The sequence below is a fragment of the Tinamus guttatus genome, unplaced genomic scaffold (assembly GCF_059628265.1).
Source record: "Tinamus guttatus ecotype Peru unplaced genomic scaffold, ASM5962826v1 Tinamus_guttatus_pri_ptg000508l, whole genome shotgun sequence".
NCBI classification, from domain to species: Eukaryota; Metazoa; Chordata; class Aves; order Tinamiformes; family Tinamidae; genus Tinamus; species Tinamus guttatus.
In genome coordinates this window covers 409,377-433,001 of record NW_028289042.1, presented here as the reverse complement: position 1 = coordinate 433,001, position 23,625 = coordinate 409,377, and the positions used below count along the sequence as shown (strand labels likewise).

Genomic DNA, 23,625 nt, shown 5'->3' with positions numbered 1-23,625 from the left:
TCCTGTGTGGCCTTGCAGGTACTCTGCTCCCTGCTGATCAGTAACGTGCTCCTTAATGTGATTCAGCCAAGGGAAAACCTGGATAAAATGTCACTAGAGTGGCCAAGAATAGGGGGAATGGAGGCCCAGGTCTTGTCCCCCTCGATCCTTCTTGGAAGGGGGGCAGTCCCAACTTCAGCCACCTTGCTGGGTGATGCTGCCAGCCAGGATTCAGCCTCCTCACTCTGCGGCCTTGTTGGAACCCACCTGGCTCAGCCAGATTTTAATATGGGCGATAATATTTCTTTCATCCCCAATTTCCACAGAAGTACTAATTAAATTAGGTAGCATTTCCCTTTGTCCCAAACTGCTAAAATTATGCTGTGTAGTATTCTGTTTTCAATATGGTAGTTGTATTTTATAGTTGTCTTTGCAATCGATTCAATTGAATTAAAGTATTAGTAACATCTGTTATTTTTTTTTAATCTGTTTATAGGATAATAAGACTGCTTTGTATTGGGCAGTTGAGAAAGGAAATGCCACAATGGTGAGGGATATCTTGCAATGCAATCCTGATACTGAAACATGTACAAAGGTAACTTAATTGTGGAAGTGATTTTGTTTTAACATCTTTTCTTGATTCCTACATAAGTTTAAGATAATCATAACCAAGTTCTATTGTTTTTAACTGTGGAAACCTGTGCCTGTTTAAAAATAATTCTAAAATTTTGTTTCTAAGTTATAGAATCTTATTTTAAGTAATGTTATTATTCCCTTTGATTAAATAATTGCTTTCCACTAAAACTGGGTACAGAATCTGTGAATAATTTCCTTCGGTAATGTTGACATTAAACATAATCAGGGTAGAAAGTAGATGCCAGCAGAAAGTGAAAGAAACTTCTAGTATTACTAACTAGAAAGTTCTGCAGTTGTTGATTGTGTGTACAGGAGAGGAAGCTAGAGGAAATAAAGCAGAGAATTAACATGTCATTCTTCCAATCTGTTCTTACACCTTTTCTGTTCCAGTCGCTCCTCAGATCTCTTGTATTTTATCTGCATCTTCTCTTTCTCTATCCAATATTTATTAACAGAAATATGTCTTGTGCACCGGGAATCTCATCAGTCTTGATTGCAGTATTTGTGATGCTTCAGGAACGTATGCACTGAAGTGTTGATACCTTCATAGTAACATTTTTTATTGAAAAAATTATTTCTTAAAAGTTAAGAATTTAATTTGAAAACAATTGTTAGTGTTTGCTTAAGTTTAAGTGGAAGATTTTTTATTGGGTCTATTTTTCACTTTTAGGATGGAGAAACACCACTTATAAAGGCAACTAAGATGAGAAATATTGAGATAGTAGAGCTCCTTCTGGACAAAGGAGCCAAGGTTTCTGCCGTAGATAAGGTAAAGAATTTTTGATAACTTATTTCAGTACGTTTAATCCTTTTCATTTTGTAGGGGAATTTTGTAGCGAGTTGTCAAGGATGAAACATGAATAATTTTTTTTTTTGTTCTGTTAGAGGTGGGATAAGAATCATTCAGTTTTCTAGAAACCATTCATACCTTATTTTTAATTTTTAGATTTTGCACAATGGACATGTAACTTACAGTTATGGTGATTATGATAGAACATTAATTTTGCTAAAAGAATGAAATAATGATTTTCTTCAGTTGTTTTATTTTATTTTATTTTTTGCTATTGTTGTATTAAAAGCCAGATACAAGTGCCACAAAACAATGGGACTGAATCTAAAAATGATTATTGATATTTTTATACAACAGTTATTAAACAGGCTGATTTTCGAGTAGTTTCAATATTTGGTGTTTAATTATTTATGGACCTGATTCTAGAAAGCTCATATTTAGTGCATACCAGAAATCTAGTTGCTTATCCTCGTGATTTAATTTTTCTATGGTAACAAACAAAGTACAGCCCCAGGCTTGAGTCTCCCATAGATTCAGTAATTAAGAAGATTAAAATACTTAAAAATAAGTTTATTCCCGTTGTTGGTATTTTTAACTTTTGCTTGATTTTGGATGATTTTAGTAATATGAAAAAAGCATCCTTATCAGAAATAAGAATTTACTTCTGGGTTATCACATGTCTTTTTAAAAACTTTGGTGGTGCTTCTTTGAGGAAAAAGGCATTTGTCATACGGTGTTAATGGTATTTAGAATACCTTAAATTGTATCTCAAGTAACACGCCTATAATGATGTGGAACATATGGTCCCTTCATAAGCTTATTAATTTGTATTAGGTGTTACTAGTTTTTAACTTAATTGCAGAGAGGAGACACTCCCCTTCATATTGCCATTCGTGGAAGGAGCCGTAAACTTGCTGAACTGCTCTTAAGAAATCCAAAAGATGGTAGATTGCTTTATAGACCAAACAAAACAGGAGAAACACCTTACAATATTGACTGCAGTCATCAGAAAAGTATTTTAACACAGATATTTGGAGCCAGTAAGTATAAGTAGTTATCTTTTACTCAGTTCTAAGTGAATATTGAAGAAAATAAAACTTATTTTGGAGAGATAATAACTAAAGGAATAGTTTTCTCTTTTATTGTTTTTAATTCACTTGTATATTAAGAATCAAGTTTATTCAGTTACATATTTAAAACTGGAATGATTCACGTTTTTAAATGCTTTGCTTAGCAGGAGATATCAGCAAAAAACCCCACCTTTGTCCTTCCAGAATTCTGGATAGAATGGGCCTTTGTATTTGACCTCTGTCCTTTGACATGATGTTGATGCTTATGTTGATGGTTTTGTTTCTACTTCACCTTTGCTGATATAAGAATTATTTTCTTCAGCTTGAGGCGTGATTTTGAGTCTTATATATTAAGCCATATTAATTTTGATAATTATGTAACATTCGTAGGGACGATTTTCAAATTCCAGTGAACAAGAAAGTGTGAGTAGTAGTTCATACTACTTCCCATTAAGTAGGAAGAATATGTATACAAATATAGGCTAAAAAAAAGGTCATGATTCTGTGTACAGAGATTATCAAGTGAAAAAAAGCTTTACACGAGTGTTTGTGTGCCAGGGCACTTGTCTCCCACGGAGTCTGACGGCGACATGCTGGGCTACGATCTCTACAGCAGCGCTCTGGCTGATATTCTTAGCGAACCCACCATGCAGCCACCTATTTGTGTTGGGTTGTACGCGCAGTGGGGAAGTGGAAAATCTTTTCTTCTCAAGAAACTGGAAGGTAACATTTAACTCGGCCTTTCCTACTGATCCAGATCCATGCTACTGCATTGCATGGGAGTTAGTGTGGTTGCAACAAACAATGGCCCATGCCTGTTGCTGCAGCACAGGAATTTAAACTGTAGTTCAGGATATAATTTCAATCATCTTTTTATTCTCTATTGTGTATATTTCCTCTTTAAATAGATCTAAATACATTTTTCAGGAATTCCTGTCTGAATAAACATGAATCAACAAACAGAAAATAAATATTAAACCCTTTTACCTAGTAATACGCATGATGATTTAATGTATTTGCTGCTAATTTCTGCAATGAATTATTATTATTTTTTTGAACAGGTAAGATTTCTTTTTTGTGGTGTCATAAATATATTTTGTAAAGTATTGAAGGAGCATAGATATTGGCATGGCTTTAATATGCCTTTAAAAATAGAAAATCTGCAGCAAGCAGTGCAGTAATTATATATTTGAAAGTTTTCATTCATTGTGTGGGTGAAAATTGATTTTTTTCATTAAGAATTGAATCTCTTTTCAAACAGTATTGTCTTTTTATTTATTTATTTTGGAATTAGTATCAGGGCAAAGTCACAAATTTGAGGTAAAAGCAAGTGCTTTTCTTCAGAAACAAAGATTGTTATAATGCCGCTTTTACTTTCTATTCTAGAAAGATTATTGACATGTTAACCTATTAGCTGTTCTTTTTGGGTTTTAGATGAAATGAAAACTTTTGCAGGACAGCAGATTGAGCCTCTGTTCCAGTTCTCTTGGCTTGTTGTATTCCTTACACTGCTGCTGTGCGGAGGTTTGGGATTACTACTTGCTTTCACAGTGGATGCAAAGCTTGGAATTGCAGTGTCCCTCAGCCTATTAGCAGTTCTCTATATATTCTTTGGTAAGTCTGCTCTTTGATAAAACATTTTTATGATGCTGCTTAGTTTATTCTTAGAAATCACTGTTTTCTGTCTTGTAAACATATTTTGTGATTCAGAAAACACTACTAAGTATTTTTATGGAAAACAAGATCCCTGATGGTATTTCCTTGTGCTTTACATGATTTGTGAGAGGTCATTCTTGAAAGCAAAGCAAAATTTTGTATAAACCTTCATTATTTGCTCTTAATCCCATTTTTAGCCATAACTGTTACTCATTCAGCTGGTTTTACACAGCTCCGTTCTTGTCCAAACTTCGTGATTGTTTCAGTTGTGAATATCTATTGAAATATATTTTACCAAATATTTGTTTCCAGCCGTAATTTATTTTGGTGGTCGAAGAGAAGGTGAGAGCTGGAACTGGGCCTGGGTGTTAAGTGCCAGGCTGGCAAGACATATTGGGTATTTAGAGTTGCTTCTCAAACTCATGTTTGTGAACCCACCAGAACTACCAGAACAAACCACTAAAGCTTTACCTGTCAGGTTAGTGTCACTTATTTACTCTTTCATATGTAACTCAACTTTGCACTAAACTTTTTCACTGTATATCAAAATGTGTATGTTTATCTTCCCATGAAATACTGTTGAGATTTCTGTGCGGAAAATAGTACCTTTAGAAGAAGATACAATTAAATTTCTAAGCGTGAAGGAACTACTCATGTTTTTGGGGAAAGAAATATCTGTTCATGGCAAATTCAGTGAAACAGTGCTTTTTAGCATGATGGTCAAAAATCTTAGTACTAATTATAAGTATTGGAAATGCTTCAAAGTGCAAGTTGAAAATAGATGTATTAAGGTTGGGGATAATAAAGATGAATTTTTATATTTTTATTGCTTACTGAGCGCTACCATTTAGTGATATGCCTGTTTTTACCTTTTTATAAAGTCAAATTTTAGGATAGGAAATAGGGCAAATAAGTTGATAAAAGGAAGAGAAATAAATTTAATCTCTATATTAAATTAAGGTATTTTACTTTTTATCCCACTTGGTCTTCCATCTGCAGATATGCAGGAAAATATTTTTTCTTGTTGCCAAAAAATATTCATAGCTTTCTAATCTATGCAAAGCACATTCTTTTTCTCTTTCAGATTTTTGTTTACTGACTACAATAGACTGTCCAGTGTAGGTGGAGAAACGTCACTGGCTGAGATGATTGCGACCCTCTCCGATGCGTGTGAAAGGGAATTTGGTTTCTTAGCAACAAGGCTATTTCGAGTCTTCAAGACAGAAGATACCCAAGGTTTTTATTACCTGCATGACCTTTCTGATTATTCCATTTCTTTGTGCTGTTACCAGAAATTCTGTTAAACTAAGGCTTTTGAAACTAAGCTTTAAACATGCAGAAATTCATACTTAGAGGAATAAAGGGAAAACTGTGTGTCGTCCTAGAGAGAAAAATGTCTTTTTTCATAGTATCAGGATAGCTGGAAGTGTTAATGGAAGTCCTTCTTGTTGTGCTGAGAAAAAATTGTCGTCTTTGTATTAGCTTTTTTGTTCAGAGCTGCTCCATTGTGTGTGAAAGTTTTTGTATATAGAAAAGACCAAATAATAATTCCAGGTGGTAGCCTATAATTTCATTTTAGTTCTCTAATGCAATTATTATTATATTACCTACACATAATGTTTTATTTTAAAACCAGTTAGTTACCTAGCTAATATCTCTGATACTTTGCTAACACTTCATAAAAAAGGGAAGATCCTACAGAGGAGAATCCTGCTTAATAAAGACAATTTGCTTCTAGTGTTTTATTTCTTGAAACAATGGAAGTAAACTATAAATTAAAAGAAGATCTGCTTCATTGTTTCCAAGAATTTTGGCAAGCTTAAACTTGTTTTTCAAGTCTGTGTAGTTGCATTGAAGTAACCTCCTATGCAAGCTAGTGTTTTTGTGAAAAGTATTCAGAATAATAAGCTGTTACACTTGCCTGTAAATTCTGCACTCATTTTAACAGGAAATACTTGTTTTATAGGTAAAAAGAAATGGAAGAAAACTTGCTGTCTCCCATCCTTTGTGATTTTCCTGTTCATATTGTCCTGCATTGTCTCTGGGATTGCTTTGCTGGCCATATTTAACGTGGAACCAACAAACATGACAGTGAATGCTATTCTTATAGCAGTCGCGTGCGTTGTTGGCTTGGCCTTTATCTTGAATTGTCGCACCTGGTGGCAAGTGATGGATTCGGTTTTAAATTCTCAAAGAAAACGTCTTCATCATGCTGCCTCCAAGCTCCACAAGTTAAAAAGTGAGGGGTTCATGAAGGTAAGCATCCATATGAATTAACCATTTAAAACCAAAAAAAAGCCCAAACTCAAATTGTAAACCTGAAGTGTTCGTAAGAGGTAGTGGCACTGATTTCATCAGGCCAAGTCTATATCAACAGTAGAATAATTTTGGCAGGTTTTGGCAGAAGGGAACATTTCTGTTCCGCTGACAGTTATGCTTAGTGTACATGATCCATGTTTGCTCAACTAGGAATGTTAACTTTGGATTATGTTTTCAGCTTCTAATTTTATTTTTGTTAGAAGGAGAATATTAAGAAAACATGATCTATATTGGCTAAAAGTTTAAATCATAAGACTAAGAGTAACTTCTGTAATATTATTAAAGTGGGAAAAAAAACATGTCAACCTGTCTGTCTGCAAGACCTCTTTACTAAGAGAAGAATGATAACATTGAAAGCACATTCCAGAAGAGTTCAAATTTTTTTGTGAAAAATAGCAGGAAATGTTAGGTTTTTGTTGGGTTGCAACATAGCTTAACTGTTTAAAAAAATTACAATATCAGAAGAACAGCAGAAAACATGAGACTGTCATCAGATATCCCATCTACCTTTATTTGAAGATTAACTCTTAACAGCCCGAGAGTTACTTCTGTGGGTTACAGATTAGTTGTTGTACAACCTCCTCAAACATTTAGGTAGCACCTCATCTGTGTCTGTTTTGAGTGCGGCTCAGCTTGTACAGCTTTAGACATTGGAAATGTAGGCTTACACTGAAAGCAAAGGGAATGGGCTATTCCAGATTGTGATTCTTATGACTTATCTCTTCTTAATGTTCACATTCAATAAACCTAGCAATGAGTAAATCAGATTTAAATGTCTAGCTTTCTGTTACTAAAATTAGGGCAGATGAATTCCACCTTCAATTCTTTATTGAAGGAAAGCCTAATTATATGTTACATAGTTACATGTCTAATTTGATACTGAAAACTTAAAATTTTTCAAGTTATAAGAATATGAATCATGACTGGTCATTCAGCTAGTGAAATAACTTTTATGGAAGGCAGATACAAAACTTCAGTGCAGACAGAGTTCAGTATTTATAAGCATTTCTTCTTCTAGTCTTATTGAAGCATTTTAGGGTAGGTAGCAATCTGTAAAAGGAATTAGATGTATATTTTTGAGTTTTCAATACTGTAGAAATGTCTTTCCTTCTTTGCTTTTCTTTTTTGTAGGTTCTGAAATGTGAAGTGGAGTTGATGGCCAAAATGGCAAAAACCATTGATAGCTTTACTCAGAATCAGACAAGACTTGTTGTAATTATTGATGGGTTGGATGCTTGCGAACAAGACAAAGTTTTACAGATGCTTGATACGGTGAGTTGGATCATATAGAGGCAATCTCTGGTTTTCTGTCTTCCATAAATGGGCTCAGTTACTTTTAGCAGCCATGTATTTGCCATAAGGAGAAGTTAAATAGATGTACAGAGTCTTTCTGTGTTATACTCATTTTCTTAATGTTTCAGCATAGCTGTAATGCTAACTCATGGCTTTAAGCAACTGAGAGTAAAGTCCAAGGAGATTTGTTGGAATAGGCATGTTATAACATGTTTTGAAATCACAAGATGTAAATCATTAGTGTCCCATTAAAACAAGCGTTATCTGTATAATAATGATTTCTTGGTGGTGACTGTCTTATGATCTGCTTTCTTACAGGTGCGAGTCTTGTTTTCGAAAGGCCCTTTTATTGCTATTTTTGCAAGTGATCCACACATTATTATAAAGGCTATTAACCAAAATCTTAATAGTGTCCTTCGCGATTCAAACATCAATGGGCATGATTACATGCGAAATATAGTCCATTTGCCTGTGTTTCTGAATAGCCGTGGGCTGAGTAATGCAAAAAAACTGATGGTAGCTTCAACGACCAATGGAGATATTCCCTATACAGAGAATGCAGGTAAGGATGTACAGGAGAATTATCTGTAAGTCACAAAAGCAATCTTTATAAGATCTATTTTTTAGAACGAACTATTTAAATAATTGACAAATCATTAATTAAATACATATGAATTGAAAAATGTTTTATGTATATTTATATTTTAATAGGACTACATGAAGAAGTTGACAGAAGAGTTTCTCAGAACAGTCTTGGAGAGATGACCAAGCTTGGTAGCAAAACTGCTCTTAATAGACGAGTAAGAAAGATATTAGAGTAAACGAAATACTGTTAATACCTTGTACTTGTCTTTTAGATTTTTCACTATGTCAGCTTCAAAGACTTAAGCAGTCCTTTATTATTAAACTACCATTGATGGTCCTTGTAGGAAAAATACAATCTAAACTGATAATCTACCAGAAGGGAAGAAGTTTGATCACCAAAACATTTTCTTTCACAAAGACTTAAATTCAGAAAGGGAGTTGGAATGTCCAAACTCTCTGCAAATGCTGAGCTAAAACACTGTCTTGGTCATCTGTATGTATATGTTTTTTAGATTCTTATGTATAAGCCCAGTATTATCTAGTCTGTGACTGTTCCTACAAGGGACAATAATCAAACAAATCAAGGAATTTGGAATATTATGAGACTTTTAGAGCAGCATGTTCACCACACTTTTTTTTCCCATTATTCTATCTATTCTATCTCCCCAACATAGTACCAGAAAGTTGGTTAAATAAAGTGCGAATACCATATTACACTCTGATTACTACATCACTAGAGCAAAATATATTCCCTTAAATATCTTTATGGATTTTCAGTTCAACCTCACAGATACTTATTCATGAAGTTTCTAACTTACGAGTCAGTAAATTTCCAAATAAATACAGGTTTTTGACATTAATCGATATTGCTTGCTTTTTGATTTAATTATCAGGATACTTACAGAAGACGACAGATGCAACGTACCATCACTCGCCAGATGTCTTTTGATCTGACCAAGCTTTTGGTTACAGAGGATTGGTTCAGTGATATTAGTCCTCAGACCATGAGAAGATTACTTAATATTGTTTCTGTGACAGGTGAGCATGGCACATATGGATACAGTAAATAGTGTCAATTGTCAATAGTGACAATTGTCTTTTGGTTGGTTACAGTTACATCACGTTCAGTCTTTAGTGTGCAAACTGAATGTAACAAATCAGGTTACTATCAATGCGGATGAAAAAGAGAACTTGGGCACTATTTTCAAATATATGTTGATTTGGAAAATCTTCCCCAGCAAAAACTCCTAGAGTGCTAGCAAAGTATGAACAGATAGATTTTAAACTATTGTTTTTAAGTACAGCTAAAAAAATACTTAATTTTTGGTGTCTCATTGAATGAAGTTAGTGGGAGTCAAATATTTCTAATCTACTTTTAAAAGAAGTGTGATATTTTTAATCCTGAAGTAGAGTAGTAAAATATGCAACATTTTAACTTTCCTGGAGCAAGGAAGGCTTCCAATCAGTATGGAAGATCAGGTAGGGAGCACCTAAACTGGACAAGCAGAAGCCGTGTTTCCTGATGGGATGTACCCATGAGGGAGCTGGCTAATGTCATTGCTAAGCCATGCTCAGGCATCTCAAATAGGTCATAGGTGTCTGGAGAAGTTCCAGAGCATTGGGAGAAATGTTACCTTTGTATTCAAGAAGGTAAGAAGGAGAATCTGAGGAGCTGCAGGCTAGTTGGCCTCACCCCAATTCCTAGGAAGGTGGTGGAGTATCCTAGATACCATTTCCAGGTGATGAAGAGTTGTCAGCATGGATTTATGAAGGGGAAGTAGTGCTTAACCAACCTGATAGTCAGCTGTGAGGAGATAACTGGATTGGGGGGTGAGGGGCAAGTAGTGGGCATTGGTTCCTGGGGCTTTTAGCACTGTCTTCCATAACATCCTCATGGATAAGCTTGCTTTTTTTTGCTGAAATATTAGGATTGTCGACAGGTTATATAATTACTAAGTTGAAGATTCTATTCATGAAGCTCTTTGTGGAGTTACCATAAAACTAAAGAAATGCTCAGTGAGGAGGACTGAAAACTGGCTGAAATGGCTCAAGGGGTTGTGAGCAGTGGTCAGAAGTTCAGCTGGAGACTTAGTCATGTCCCATTTTGGGGCTCACTACTTGAGGCCAATACTGTTTATTATCTTCATTAATGATCTAATATAGAAATACTGCAGTTGCCCAATGCAGATAAAGCATGGGTTCAAAACAGCTGGCATCAGGTTCAGCCTCAAGTGAATGTAGTTGTGTTGCCTACAGTGGCTTCAGTTAGGGCGGCCTGTCACTGTTCCTGGAACGTACCTGGAGCTAATGAACTTGCTGCAACCATCTGAGCTGCTTTAGAAGTGTTTGCTTTCCAGAGTGATAACATGGGATGGACTGGAAGTGATTCCTGCAGATCCATTTGGGACTGTGGAGAGTTGCTTCAGCCATATCACTGTTGCACTTAACACTGCACTTCTGGGAGGGCTTGTTTCCAGCATGGCCCAAGTTGGCAGCTGGTTCAGGTTTCTTACAGTGCAGTGCCAAGGTAATGGTCATCACAGTACTCCTGCTGTGTGGTACAGAGACGTGGGACTTAGATCTCTGAGCTGAGATTCAGCCCTGGACAGCCAACTAGGGTGACACTGAGTGGCTGCCTATCTCTGCAGGTGCTTTCCTGCTTCTTGCATTATCTGGCTTATCCTAATGTCCCTTCATGCAGATTATGACAAATTGAATGTAAATGCATCTTCTAAACTAAATAAAATAATCAATTACATATTTCTATTCCATTGTATTAGTGCTAGTAATAATAGAAGAGTGTTAATGTCTTTTCTCTCCCGTTGACTTTTACATGTTTATATGTGTTAACTGTTTATACATGACAATAGACGTAGCATTCAGAGCGAATAGAAGCCGAATTTCACAGAAATGTGCAGTCTCTTAGCACTGTCACTACAGTTTGGAGCACAAAATGTCTGTTTCTGGCAAATTATAGTGCAGATGTGAAAGTTTAGAGAAGGCACAAACTGTTAGTTACCAGATGTAAAAATAGAACTGCAAAAACACTTTTCTCCTCCAGTACTCTTTGGTTACGTATGGTAACTCCATAAAGAGCTTCATAAATAGAGTCTTCAAGCTAATAATTATCCAGCATGTCGGCAGTCTTAATGTTTTAGCAAAAAAACAAATGCTGAAACTTGAAATACAGAAGCTCTGACATTAACTTGCATTGTTCATTCTTTTTCTGCTTTTTAAAATGTGTTTTATAGTTAAGCATTGGCTTATTAAACTGAAAACTGCCTATTGCCTGTATTGTTTTCAGCTTTGAATTTTCTTTATTCACTAAGATAGCAGCTGTATCTGTACTTGCTTTGACTCTGATATTTTGTCTCCCAGTATACAAAAACAGTACTAACATAACTTCCATTTTAAAGTTGGAAATTCAATGCTGTGTGAACTGTGTTAAGTTTTGTGGTAAAGTCAAGTTCACCTTAACAGGATGATGATAATGAGTGTTTGACATAAAGTAGGAGTTGACAGTGTTGGAGAGCCTGTGTTTTGACCAATATCTTCAAAACTTTTTATCAGATTGTCAAATCATGTTTTTAGATGTGCTGTGAGATCAGATAATTTGAACTTACTGAGCTAAAAATATAATACCAGGAAGTTAAGAGATCAGGTCAGTGGACTTGCATAGCTGCTACTTCCACAAAAAGATTTTTTCTTTTGAAAACTGCAAACCAAAAATCTGTGTTTCTTACTTCGTTTTGTCTCATACTAAGGTCGTTTATTGAGAGCTAATCAGATCACATTCAATTGGGATAGACTGGCTAGTTGGATCAATCTCACAGAGCAGTGGCCTTACAGAACATCATGGCTTATACTACATCTTGAAGAGACTGAAGGTGTTCCAGATCAGCTGACTTTAAAAACCATTTATGAAAGGTAGGAATTATTCTAGTAGTTGAATATGCTTTCAATTATTAAAATTGTAACATTATTTATGATTATTAGAATAATATGGCTTTCAAACAGCCACCAAGATGTAATCCAAAATTGCTACAGTCTTACTGTCTTCTGATAACTTTCAGCAACTTACTGACTTTTAAATGGCTTTCATTGATAATTAACCATTTTAAAATATATTTTTTAAAATTAAAAATCAATGGAGTATACTGGAATTCTTTTATTGATAACTAGTTGTGCATATGTCTCCTTCCTGTTGATTTTCACTTCACCTTAGCCAAATTGCAAGAGTTTTTTTTCTTGCAGAGGTTCTTGCAAAAACCCTATCTTTGACATTGCTGGTTAGATCTGTGGGGATTTGTTTTTCCCTGATTGTGTTTGGGAATGTGGCAGTGTCTTGTGCTGCTGTTGAAGACTAAAAGGGTGAAGCTAGACTTCCTCTTTCAGCTACTGATAGAAGTTGCTGTCCAACTAAGTTGTCTTAGGTCTCGCAGCTGAGAGCAAGTGGTCCAGTGAACCAGCCTCTCTTTTCAGTATCTGGCTGTTTTCCAGAAGGAAAACAGCTTGTGATGAGCGATCTGATGACACTTGGAAGAATAAAAGAAAACAGTCTGAGGCTATAGGAAAACAGCAAAATCTGATAATGGAAGTCCATGAAAAGAAGCAAGGATTTGAACTTGTATAAAAAGTGATGTAAGGTCAGATGAAAAGCAGGGCTGGGGTAAAGATGGAAGACAGAAATTGTTTGAAGAAGTTGCTAGAAAAGCTAGAGATTTCTCCGAGGCTGAGGGAATAATGGAGAGGACAGAAAAAACAATTATTCTAGAGAGTAAATCCACAATTTCTGTATTTTACCTTGATATCTTTGAAATCATACTGGTATTATATGTGCCCTATACCTTAGTGTACTTGTTACTTAACACTGATAATGTCACAGATGTTCATATTTGCCTAGTAATTCACAATCATCAGGGACTCCCTTTTACCCCTCATGTCCCAATACCCTGGCTTAGTTCTTGGTGTGTGGCTTGGCATGCTTTATGATTTTATATTTTCAGTAATTTCATTATTCAGCAGTTCTTTGCTACTTAGAGTTGGTAGGTTTGTCATCTTCTGGTTAGAAAAGACAATTATGATCTGAGAAAAGAAAAATAGGTCCAAGTGATATTTCAGAAACTTGATACCTCCTTTGTAAGGCATCTTTGAAGATTCTCATCTGTTACGAGGAAAATGAAATTCACTGACTATTTTTAACTGAGAAAGTCCTGCTTGTAGCTGAGTGAGCAATGTAAATTTAGACAGTCATTATGAAAGAAATGCACAGGACTCCATGTAAGTCCTGATATCAGACTTCTTGTCTTTAACAGTATGGAAAAAACTCAGTTGTTTGCCCTTTAGTGAATTTAAACTGAGATGTTTTTGAGCTAAACTGATGGATGATTTTGTCCTGAGACAGGAATACAGTCACTCTTCGAGGTTCCACAGTAGTTTTACAGTTGTAGAGTGAAGACACAGTGTTTCAGTGAATAAAAACTGAAGGGTCTTGGTTGTATATCTGAGCAAAGCCTGTATTTAATTTTTTTTATGGGCAGAAGTGCTTTTTTTCATTCCATGTCACGGCTGATTACTTGATGGCACAGTATAACTAGCATCGCAGATTGTTACCTTGGAACTTCTGCTGAACTTTTTGTAACAGATCTTCAGCTTTGCATGAAATTTAGTCATTCTGTCTGCTGTACAAATCCCATACAAGTTTCTAGTGGTGCACAGTAAGTAGGTAAGTAGTAGTAAGTAATCTAAACTAAATGTGTAAGCATATTCTTTTCACTGATATCAACTATAAATTTTTCATTTTATTTCTTTGTGCTGCTGACAAGTCGCGGCTAGGATCCAAACATCCCTGTTCCTTTTTCTTTTGTGCATACTGAGTACGCTAGTTGGAGTTGGGTATTCCCTGTGCTCAGCTCAGCATCTTGGGAATACATTTGCTGCCTTCAAGACATACCACTTTGGATGGGCTTTCTGATAAATAAACCAAAGGAGGAGTTATCATAGAATCACAGAATGCTTAACGTTGGAAGGGACCTCTAGAGATCATCTAGTCCAACCCTCCCTCACACGCAGGGTCACCTAGAGCACGTGGCACTGGACTGCGTCCAAGTGGGATTTGACATATAAATTGTTCTTTTAAAGGGTACTATTTCAGTATAGACTAAGATTAAATCTGTATTAAACCATCTTGAAGAAAAGGAGAGTACAGTCACAACTAAATGTGAGTGACTTGCCCAGATTGCAGATTTTTTGCCATTAATTCAGACACTCAGGCTGCTGCCACGGAGTGTGCCAAGATTTGTTAGCTCAGGTGCAGAGTCGCATGGCTCTTGCTGTGGTGTTTGGAAGTGCTACAGCCCCGTGAGTGGAGAGCCAATCCACGGCAGGCTTGGTAAGTTCAGTGTATTAAACCAGGATCTGGAATGTGAAGAACTGCGTGTTGGAAAAGGGGAATTGGTGGTCATTTCAAATAGTGCTGTTTGTGTTCCACGTGCAACACCAAAAGGTGATGGGAAGGAAGCAGGATTTAAGCCGAGCAGACGTATGTGCAGCGCAGAAGGCGCGTTGAGCGCAGTGCTTGAGCCGGGTACCTCTGTGGCTTGCGCCAGCAGGTGGCACTGGGACAACAACAGTTTTACAAGTGCAGCCGAAACAGTGCTGAGAGAGCAGTTACACCAGCACCAGCGCGTGCCAGTGATCTTCCCCCTAGATACTTGTTTCCCGGTATCATTCCCAAGAATAAGAATACTTTGACAACATACACAAAGCATGGTAAAATTTGAAGAGTCAAGTACTCAAGCAGTAGGTAGCAATAGAATAAAATTCATCTTTGGCTAGTTTTCCTCTATGTGTGCATGATGATACATGATTTAGAGGATCTTGTTCAATTCCTCCCCCTTCCAGCTTATGGGATAACTTTTATTGGCTGTGCAGAATTAATTGTGTAGGGTATGTAATAAAAGGATGGCACATCTTGGTGCTATCTGTTGTAACTGGAGAATTTACAATAGAGGAAAGGTTTTTAGAAGAAGTAAACTGTGCCAATTGACAGCCTCTCCAGAGCTGTTTGTCAGAGACTGATCGCCTGTATTGTACCTTTTACTTGGGTGGTTTTTGTGCCTGCTTGGGGAGGTAGTATCGGCTCGTGAACCTGGCAGCAGTCTCGTAGTGATTCCGTAGTCAGACAGTAAACTGGGAGCAGCCGGAGCTGTGTCTGAAGCTGGAGCTCTGCTGTCAGTACCTGGGAGTGCCCTGAAAAAAACACAGCTATCTAACTACCACATATTGTTTACTGACTGAATATATGTTTATCTGTGCTTCGATTTATTGGAAAAGGGCACAAAAAAAAAAGGCTGACTAATATATTCTACCTTGAAGGATTGTTGGGGAAATGACTGTTGTGCTTTGCTATAGATATATTGATATATTGATATATCGATGAATATGAAAGATTGGGAAGACCTGTTGAATATTGTATAGGCAACATCTAGACTTATTTTCAGCATAGGCATGTTTGGGGACCGGTCTTATGGATGGAGTTGATCACAGTGAACTAGCGGAGATATTATGCTGTAGTTCTTCTTTGGTCATTAGTAGAGGGGAACAAGCCTGTGCTTAATAATTCTGTTATATTGTGGCAGTGATGCAGAGGCTGGCTTGTTGACTTCTGTTCTAGAGACTGGAGGAAAACTTCCCTTAAGGCATGGGCGTGTTTGCTGCTGCCACATCTCAGGCTTGTAAATTAACAAAGTGCTGTTTATTAATTGATTGATTATGACAGACATCTGGGTCATTATTTCTTTTCCAGAAGAGAAAGATTCTTCATTTCAGTGTGGGGCTCTGAGTTTTGGCCGTCTTATTTTCAGATTTCTGACATTTTCCACTTTTTTAAGGAATACTCAAGGCAGTGATTTGATGTTGACACCTTGTCCATTACAAATAATGTTGTTAAAACTGATATTGCGGGAGGGGAAGTCTCCTTCATCTTTAAGTTTGTTCACTAACTGAGAATCTGCTGAACGCTGCCTACATCTGTCTTTTTATCATGGAAGAGAGCAAAGTCTTCTGCACTTTGTCTGTTGGAAAGTGCTCCTAGAAGACACTAAGTAGTTGCACAGCTATCTTGCCAGTAGGGCTTTCCTTGTGAAATCTGAGGAAGTTAATGTTAATTTGACTGTTCCACGTGTTAAGGTTTATAAATTTGAAGGTGAAACTTAACACATGTGTATGTGCCTTGAGTTCAAAAGTACAGCCTAAGCTTGAACACTTGAAAAAAATGGAGGTGTCTGTTTTTTTTTTTCCCTGAATTTTTAACATTTCCAGTTCCACTAGTGTGAATGCCCAACATTGCCAACAACTGGCTAAGCTGAGTCTCGTGCTCTCCTTGCACCTAAGCCTGTTCGGTATCTTTAATCATCTGTATTTGAAGCCATTTGAAAAAGCCTGGGTGAATAAATGTTGTTGAGCATTTTTGTAACAGGAGAAAGAAATGCTTAGATTCAGCACAGCAAAACACAGCAGCTGAGTCTGCTTTATTTAAAAACACATGTGGAAGGGAAGGTGTGGCAGTACCTAGCTCACGTTGATATTGTAGGGAGTAAAGTAGTGCTTCTTGCTGGGTGCAGGTCCTGTGATGGGTTGCAGAAACGGTCTCATCGCTTGCCCAGTCAGGCATGGGCACTGGCTACCAGGACAACTTCACGGCCTTCTACCTACCTGCTGTGGAGAGCTCATGGGACAAAAAGAGTCAGTATAAAGTTAGTGATAGATCATGAGAATTGCCTGATGACGGTATCTGAATGCCACTGAGGCCAAACGTTCACCTTGGAAGCTGATACATCCATGAATAGTGTTTTCCTCTTTCTCGTGGTGTTTTATAGCTTTATGAATATAATTCTAGCCTTGTGTGTCCACATACAGAGAGAAACAGTGTGTGTATTAGTACCTGAGGGGAGAATGTAGGGAGGATGGGGTCAAACTCCTCCTGGTGGTGGCCAGCGACAGGACAAGGGGTAATTGGTGCAAGCTGAAGTTCCACCTCCATGTGAGGAAGAACTTCTTTCCTGTGAGGGTGACAGAGCCCTGGCACAGGCTGCCCGGAGAGGCTGTGGAGTCTCCTTCTCTGGAGATCTTCCAAACCCGCCTGGATGCCACCCTGTGCCACGTGCTCTAGGTGTCCCTGCTGGAGCAGGGGGGTTGGACTAGGTGATCTCTAGAGGTCCCTTCCAACCTCAACCATTCTGTGATTCTGTGTGTCACACACTCAGGAGGTGTTTGTAAGAGAGAACTGTGACTCTCTGTCTTGATGCTTAGAGGTGCTCGCTGGGAGAGGAGGCCTTCAATTTTATTTTCTGTCCCTAGAAATAAATTTACATTTTGTTTAATGAATAATATCATAGGGAATGTAGGTCTTCACAACACCTTTATTCAACGTTTCCTACTGGCTAGTTTTGTTGTTACTCTGCTCGTCGTGTTTGGTGTCATGAGAGACAGTCCTGGCTGTCACTCTTTGCCTAGGCTTTGCTCAAGAAACTAAAACAAAAGAGCTGAGACAGGGCTCCTCATTCCGTTGTGAGGATCCTTTTGGCAAGGGGCTGCTGCTTCCTGAATTTCTCTGCTGGGCCTATTCCTGTGCTCATTCAGATACGAGAATCTGAGAGCTTGGCATAGGATACAGAAAGCTCTTATGAGCCATACATTCCCATTAGGAGCTCCTACCTTTGCTTTTTTTTTTCTTTTTTTTTCTTTTTTTTTCCCCTAGAAAACATGCTTTTTAGGAAGCTAAAGGAGAAATAAAGGATCTTAAGTCTTTGTTTTTTGAAGATGAGACATGTCTTCCAGCATTAGAAAATAATCGTGCTTTCCTAAACGATGTAAATAACTACACGGTGCAAATTCTACACAGTGTTGAAATTTTATCCTCTAGTTCTCTGCCTTTTTTTTTTCAGTTTAAACTGGTAAAGACTAGTTCAATTATAAGTGCATCAGCAGTTGACTAAATTAGATTTGGCATTCTATAAATGTCCCTGTGTTCTACTAGTAAGTTAAAATCTTTTGTGTGCTAAGCATGTGTGAATGAAAATAGGAGATCGCCTGGGCAGGTTAAAACACTTTTCTATATGACATACAATTGAATATGTCTATCTTATTGTTTTCTACTTCAATTTAAGAAAATGTATTTACAGCCTACTAAAAATGGCACCAAAATAGAAGTGATATGAAAATTATTAAAGAAATCTGATTTCATAAAACAATCAGAAAATAGTATTCTCTAGCACTAGTAGTAAAATTTATTTTTCCCCTTATAAAGCCTCATTTATTTTTATAGCAATTTGATGACACATCTGCTTGCTTTATTCAGCTGAAAAGAAAATGTTGGTTCTTGGTGTTTTGTAGAATTGCTTTGTTAAATTATTTTCGAAATCGTTCAACTTTTAACAAATGACATTTGATACTAACATTGGAAAGCAATTTCAGCTAATTAAGTAGATCCTTCTATAAACCATTGGAACATTAAGATGACAAACTGTTCATTCAGGATTATTTTAATTGGTACAATTATTGTAATTTTGTTGCAATTATGTGTTGAGCTAAAAGCTTTTGTCTAAATCATTTGAAGGTTTTTTGTTAATATACATAAGTAAGAAGAAAAAGAATAAAATAAAACCAGAAGATAAGCATTATCTGTCTCCTTTTCCATTACAGTGTTTTAGACAAGTATCTATTAAATTATCCTTTCTAAAAATTGTTTTACGTGTTTTCAGCAAATCTCTAGCAGTGTTAAAGCTGAGCAAGTTCATTTAAAATGTAACTTTTCTGAAAGGTTGTCATGTTAATTCCAGTTTTGACACTGTTTAAATACCTCTTAATAAAAAGGGTAAAATTGACTTTCGAGGAATATGCTGGCTGTATCAAATCTATTAATTTAGGATTATCTTTTTAGTGATTATAGAAATTAATGATGAAAAAAGCTATAGAAGGTGCCTCATTCATGACTGTTAATATTCTCAGCAATAATTTGTTGCTAGGATAGTTTTAAATAAATCATTTTTTTAAATAGGTAATTTAATATTCTCATAGACCTCACAATAAGGCATTAATTCTAAATATTTAACCTTTTTGTTTTTCAGTTTCCTTTAATGGTGTCCTATTTAAAAAAAATAGGACACATAAAGTTACCTTGTTTTTATTATTGTGCTAATTGTGGGGTCTGATGTTAATAGACAACATAACAAATGAGTAGTAGGCATTCCTTCCCAAACCATGTACTATCTGGATAGACCTGTGTGAGGCAAGGCTTGAAAGAGAAGAAAGTACCAGAGAATGTAGCGAGGAAGTTCAGATGAGAAGATACTAGGGAGAGAAAAAGATTTGGAGCAAAGAGCTAATTAGAGCAAAGCAGAGGAAGTTTTCTGAGTACTTAAAACTTTTTGTATGGTTCTCTTATTCATCTTGGGGTAGTAATTCATATTTTTAAATCACTTCCCAAGTAAGTCTTTAAATGCTTAAAATATAGTTAAAATGTGTTAATGACAACTTTCCAAAATGCTAATGTATATAGTTTAATCCCCTCCAAACTTTACTGATTGAAACTAGTTAGAACACAGCAGCAACGCCCATACACAAGATTTCCAGAAATTGCTTTTATTTTGAACCTGTTTAAATTGATCCTTTTGACTTGGGTTCTTCTCTGGAAATATTAAAAATTCCCAAATAAAATTGGGGATAACACATTGCCTTGCTGCGTATCTTTCTAAGAGAAAAATGAAGAGACAAAATGTTTATTTCATATTCAAAAAATACTTGCCTCTTACTGTGGCGTAAGAGCATACCAAGCAAGCAGTAATGTGGAGTAGCAATTGCTGTGGAAGTTGATGCTCCCGTATTCCCTTCAATGACTTGTTCAGATACCCATTCAGTAAACTTGCCTCAGTAGGTCAGTTCTGTCATAGGAAGCTGCTTCAGAAGGGCAAGACGAAGGGGCAGTACTCCAGGTAATGAAATAGGTAAAGGAAGTAAAATTGCTTTTGTCCTGGTTGACTTTCTTTTGGTAATTAACCTATAAAGGTTAATGTCAAATAGCAAGTTTATCTTTTTGCTCTCCACTTCTGGATAGTATTTATAATAGATTGACAGATTAGTGTACAGCTGATCCTGGGAAATAGAAATCGGGCTTTGTGAATGTGGGTTTTGCAGGGGACAAGTGGAGGAGAGCTGCCCATTAGTCTTGTCCTGTGTTTAATTAACTGTGCCCTAATGTTACAGACCGGGAATAGCATCTTCTAGTGGAGACTAGGGTGGACCGTGATGATACCTGATGGTATAAGACTTGCAAACATTTATTGAATTTCTGTAGTCCCACAGATGAAGGTGTTAACTAAAAGAATCCCTGCATCAGGTTCTAGAATAACTTAATACCTGGTGTTCGATAATGTAAATACAGATTAATATTATAGTATCTACCTGTATTTTACTTGTGTGACTGATCTTGTTGCACTTGCCAGTTAGCAAGCCATAATTACTTTTTTTGCTTACTGATCAGTGTTCACCAATCTTGGATTCTTTTGTGCTACTCCATTTTGTCACTTTCTGCTGTATAATGAATATGCTTATTTTTCTAATCCTTTGTCTTAATTCAAAGGGCACTGTAAAGCTGTGAGTGAATCCAGGCATTTGTAGCTGTATTAATGTCCTTTAAAAAAGAAAATGATAATGAGTTCTGATTTAGAGAATATCCTAGAAAGTCAAATTAAAATTTGATATTTATAACATGGTTCAGTGGCAGAGCATGATAGTGCGGATGGAAGACTGATTTAATAAACATCAATCTTTCAGTCTTTTAAGGATCAAAATGCTTTTTCTTTCCAAAATGATCAAAAGTTGCAGCAGTCCGAAGGAAGTGTGTTATCTACATTTACTTGGATTGGATAGTTAGAGCCAGTTTTGCAATGAGATTTCCTGCTAGCTACTGTAATAGGAGGAGTTTTTAAATAGCTATTGCATCTGTTCAGTGAAGTTTCTGTACTATTTAATACGCATTGTGGGTTTTATAACTTTTGTGATAGCTATATCAGACCATAGCTTTGCTTCTTCTTGTCTTTGTCAAAACATTGTTTCATTTTATTTTTTCGATATTGAGTACATCATGATGGCTTTTTCTTTCTTTTATGTAAATGCGTATCTATGAGCAAACACTCTTTTTGAGTATCCAAACTGCTGCGTAAAAACTTCAACCTGAAAAAAATATTTGCAGCAGGATTTTTGATACATTGATAGTGCTGTAAATTTTCTGAAGTGTGTTTTTTGTCAGAGCTTTTCATGCTGTTTTGCATGCAGATACACTATTTGCATTTTTTCTGTTCAGGTGAAACAGGTGTAGGGTAAATACTTGACAGCAAATCATTGTTGTTACCAGATATTGGAGATGAGATAAAAGAGCAGGGAGGATGGCCCTGGAGAGCCTGGGAACTTGCAGGAACATCAACCTTCAGCATGAAGAGGGGCAGTAAGGGCAGGTCGCTGCCCGAGGAGGCCGGGAGCAGGGAGCAACCGCAAGGCAAGCAGCACATTTTCCCCATGGACCGGCTCCGTGCTACCCAAGCAAGAAGAGCACAGCAGGTTTAGTTGCAGGGTCAGAAAATAGCCTAGCATTTGCCAAGCGAGTCTGTAGCCATGAGGCAGGGTCGTGGCAGCGAGTCAGTGCCAGACCCAGCAAGGCCGTGGCTGTGCGCAGCTCGGCCCAGGAGCAAGGCAAAGGCCTGAGTGTAAATGCAGCTTCTGAGCCAAGCAGGAGAGGTACCTGATGAGGCTCCTCACAGCCCTTGTCACAAGCGTCTGATCCAGTCTGCTTGCCATGGGATCAGGGCTGGCTTTGAGTGCAGGCGGCCCAAACCCCGGCACAGCAGCAGCCACGGGCCTGACAGGGAGGAAGTGGGCAAGCCCTTTGACCTGGCTTGACAAAACCCAAGCAAACAGGGAAAGGGGGCTCAGCAGAGCCCTTTGGTGCCAGTGAACGTGATCAATGCTGCTGGTGCTGCCTCTCTGCCACCTACTTGCTGTGTGGTGAAGGACAACACTGTGACCATGGCATCTCCTGCAGCAGAAGTGCAAAGGAAGGCTGTACCTGTATAGCATGGCAGGACAGTGTGTTCCTCCATCTTCTCTGGCAACGTTCACTGCCGAGTGGTAGTCAGGCGCCACGGGCTACCTGTTGTATTCTGATGGCTACTTCCCAAACCAGGCACAAAAATGAAAGATGAACATTAAAAAAAAAAAAAAAAAAAAAAAAAAACAGAGCAAGTTCAGCCTTTTGAATGAAAGATCAGTTGGTGTAGCTGTATATACTTACAATAAATGGTTTTATTAGAAGAAAAAGCCGGGAATAATTCATCAATGCGGGAGTATAACTCAAGTCACACAGAGAGCAGTTTTTAACTCTAGTTGCTCTCAGAAAGAAAGCATGCTGAGTAATATTATTAAGGTTCTAATCTGTCACTGTAAGGTTCTGTTTTGGACCCATTCTTTCTGAATACGAGTGGTTTCATGTGAAAACAGACACTGTGACACTGACAGTTTTTGATTATTGTGCTCTAAGGAGTGATTTTTTTTCCATGAGAAAATTCCAGCCCCAAAGCAAGGGTATATGATGCTTATGTGAGGGTATATAATGCTTATATTTTGAAAAAAGTAACCTCTAAACTGCTTAAATATATATATATATATGTATATATTTAATCTGAGAAGAAAAGGCACATATACTTCTTCTGTGGCTCCTTGCCAGAAATGCCTTATCATTTGTATATTTCATTCAAGAACGGAGTTTAAGGCCTTGACCTCGGGAGCTTGGAATACAGGCTTCGATGTACAAGCCAGCAGTGGGCTAGTGCCGTCTCAACAGTAGTATTGTTCATCGCATTCAGAACACTGTTCACATTCAGACTTAAGCAGAGCTGGCATTAAAATGCAGCTAATTTGTTTCATGTGATTCATCAGCTGTGTGTTTTATTTAAATCTATGTCACATTTTCTTCTGGCTTTTTTTTTTTTTTTTTTTTTTTTTTCAGATTTCAGTGTTGAAGTAGGCTGCTCTTTAACTCTTCAGTCCCTGACTTAGTTTTCATTTTGCCAGTTTAGATTTTCATGTCCAGAGTAGTCAAATATGCATAGCTAATGTCTCAGTTTTTTTTTTTTAATTTATGATGTTTGAGTAAAGACATCTGTGTGTTTCTGATCAATATTTAGCTTATTATTAACTCCTTGAGGTGAAGATCACTGTTCCAGGCTGAGAGATGTGTAGCCT

General features: G+C 37.1%; 1 protein-coding gene across 3 annotated transcripts in view; it reads left to right on the top strand.

Annotated features, from left to right (window-relative positions):
• The window catches only part of KIDINS220 (kinase D interacting substrate 220), a 62,244-nt gene that overhangs the window by 18,461 nt on the left and 20,158 nt on the right, over positions 1–23,625 (top strand). For all 3 annotated transcript variants that reach the window (XM_088533519.1, XM_088533522.1, XM_088533521.1), the window contains exons 10-22: positions 476–574; positions 1,286–1,384; positions 2,268–2,445; positions 3,034–3,198; positions 3,910–4,089; positions 4,444–4,609; positions 5,216–5,367; positions 6,098–6,387; positions 7,582–7,722; positions 8,062–8,305; positions 8,455–8,543; positions 9,222–9,366; positions 12,093–12,255. In XM_088533519.1, coding sequence (XP_088389645.1) covers positions 476–574; positions 1,286–1,384; positions 2,268–2,445; positions 3,034–3,198; positions 3,910–4,089; positions 4,444–4,609; positions 5,216–5,367; positions 6,098–6,387; positions 7,582–7,722; positions 8,062–8,305; positions 8,455–8,543; positions 9,222–9,366; positions 12,093–12,255 — 2,111 coding nt within the window. The remainder of the gene's footprint in view (positions 1–475; positions 575–1,285; positions 1,385–2,267; positions 2,446–3,033; positions 3,199–3,909; positions 4,090–4,443; positions 4,610–5,215; positions 5,368–6,097; positions 6,388–7,581; positions 7,723–8,061; positions 8,306–8,454; positions 8,544–9,221; positions 9,367–12,092; positions 12,256–23,625) is intronic.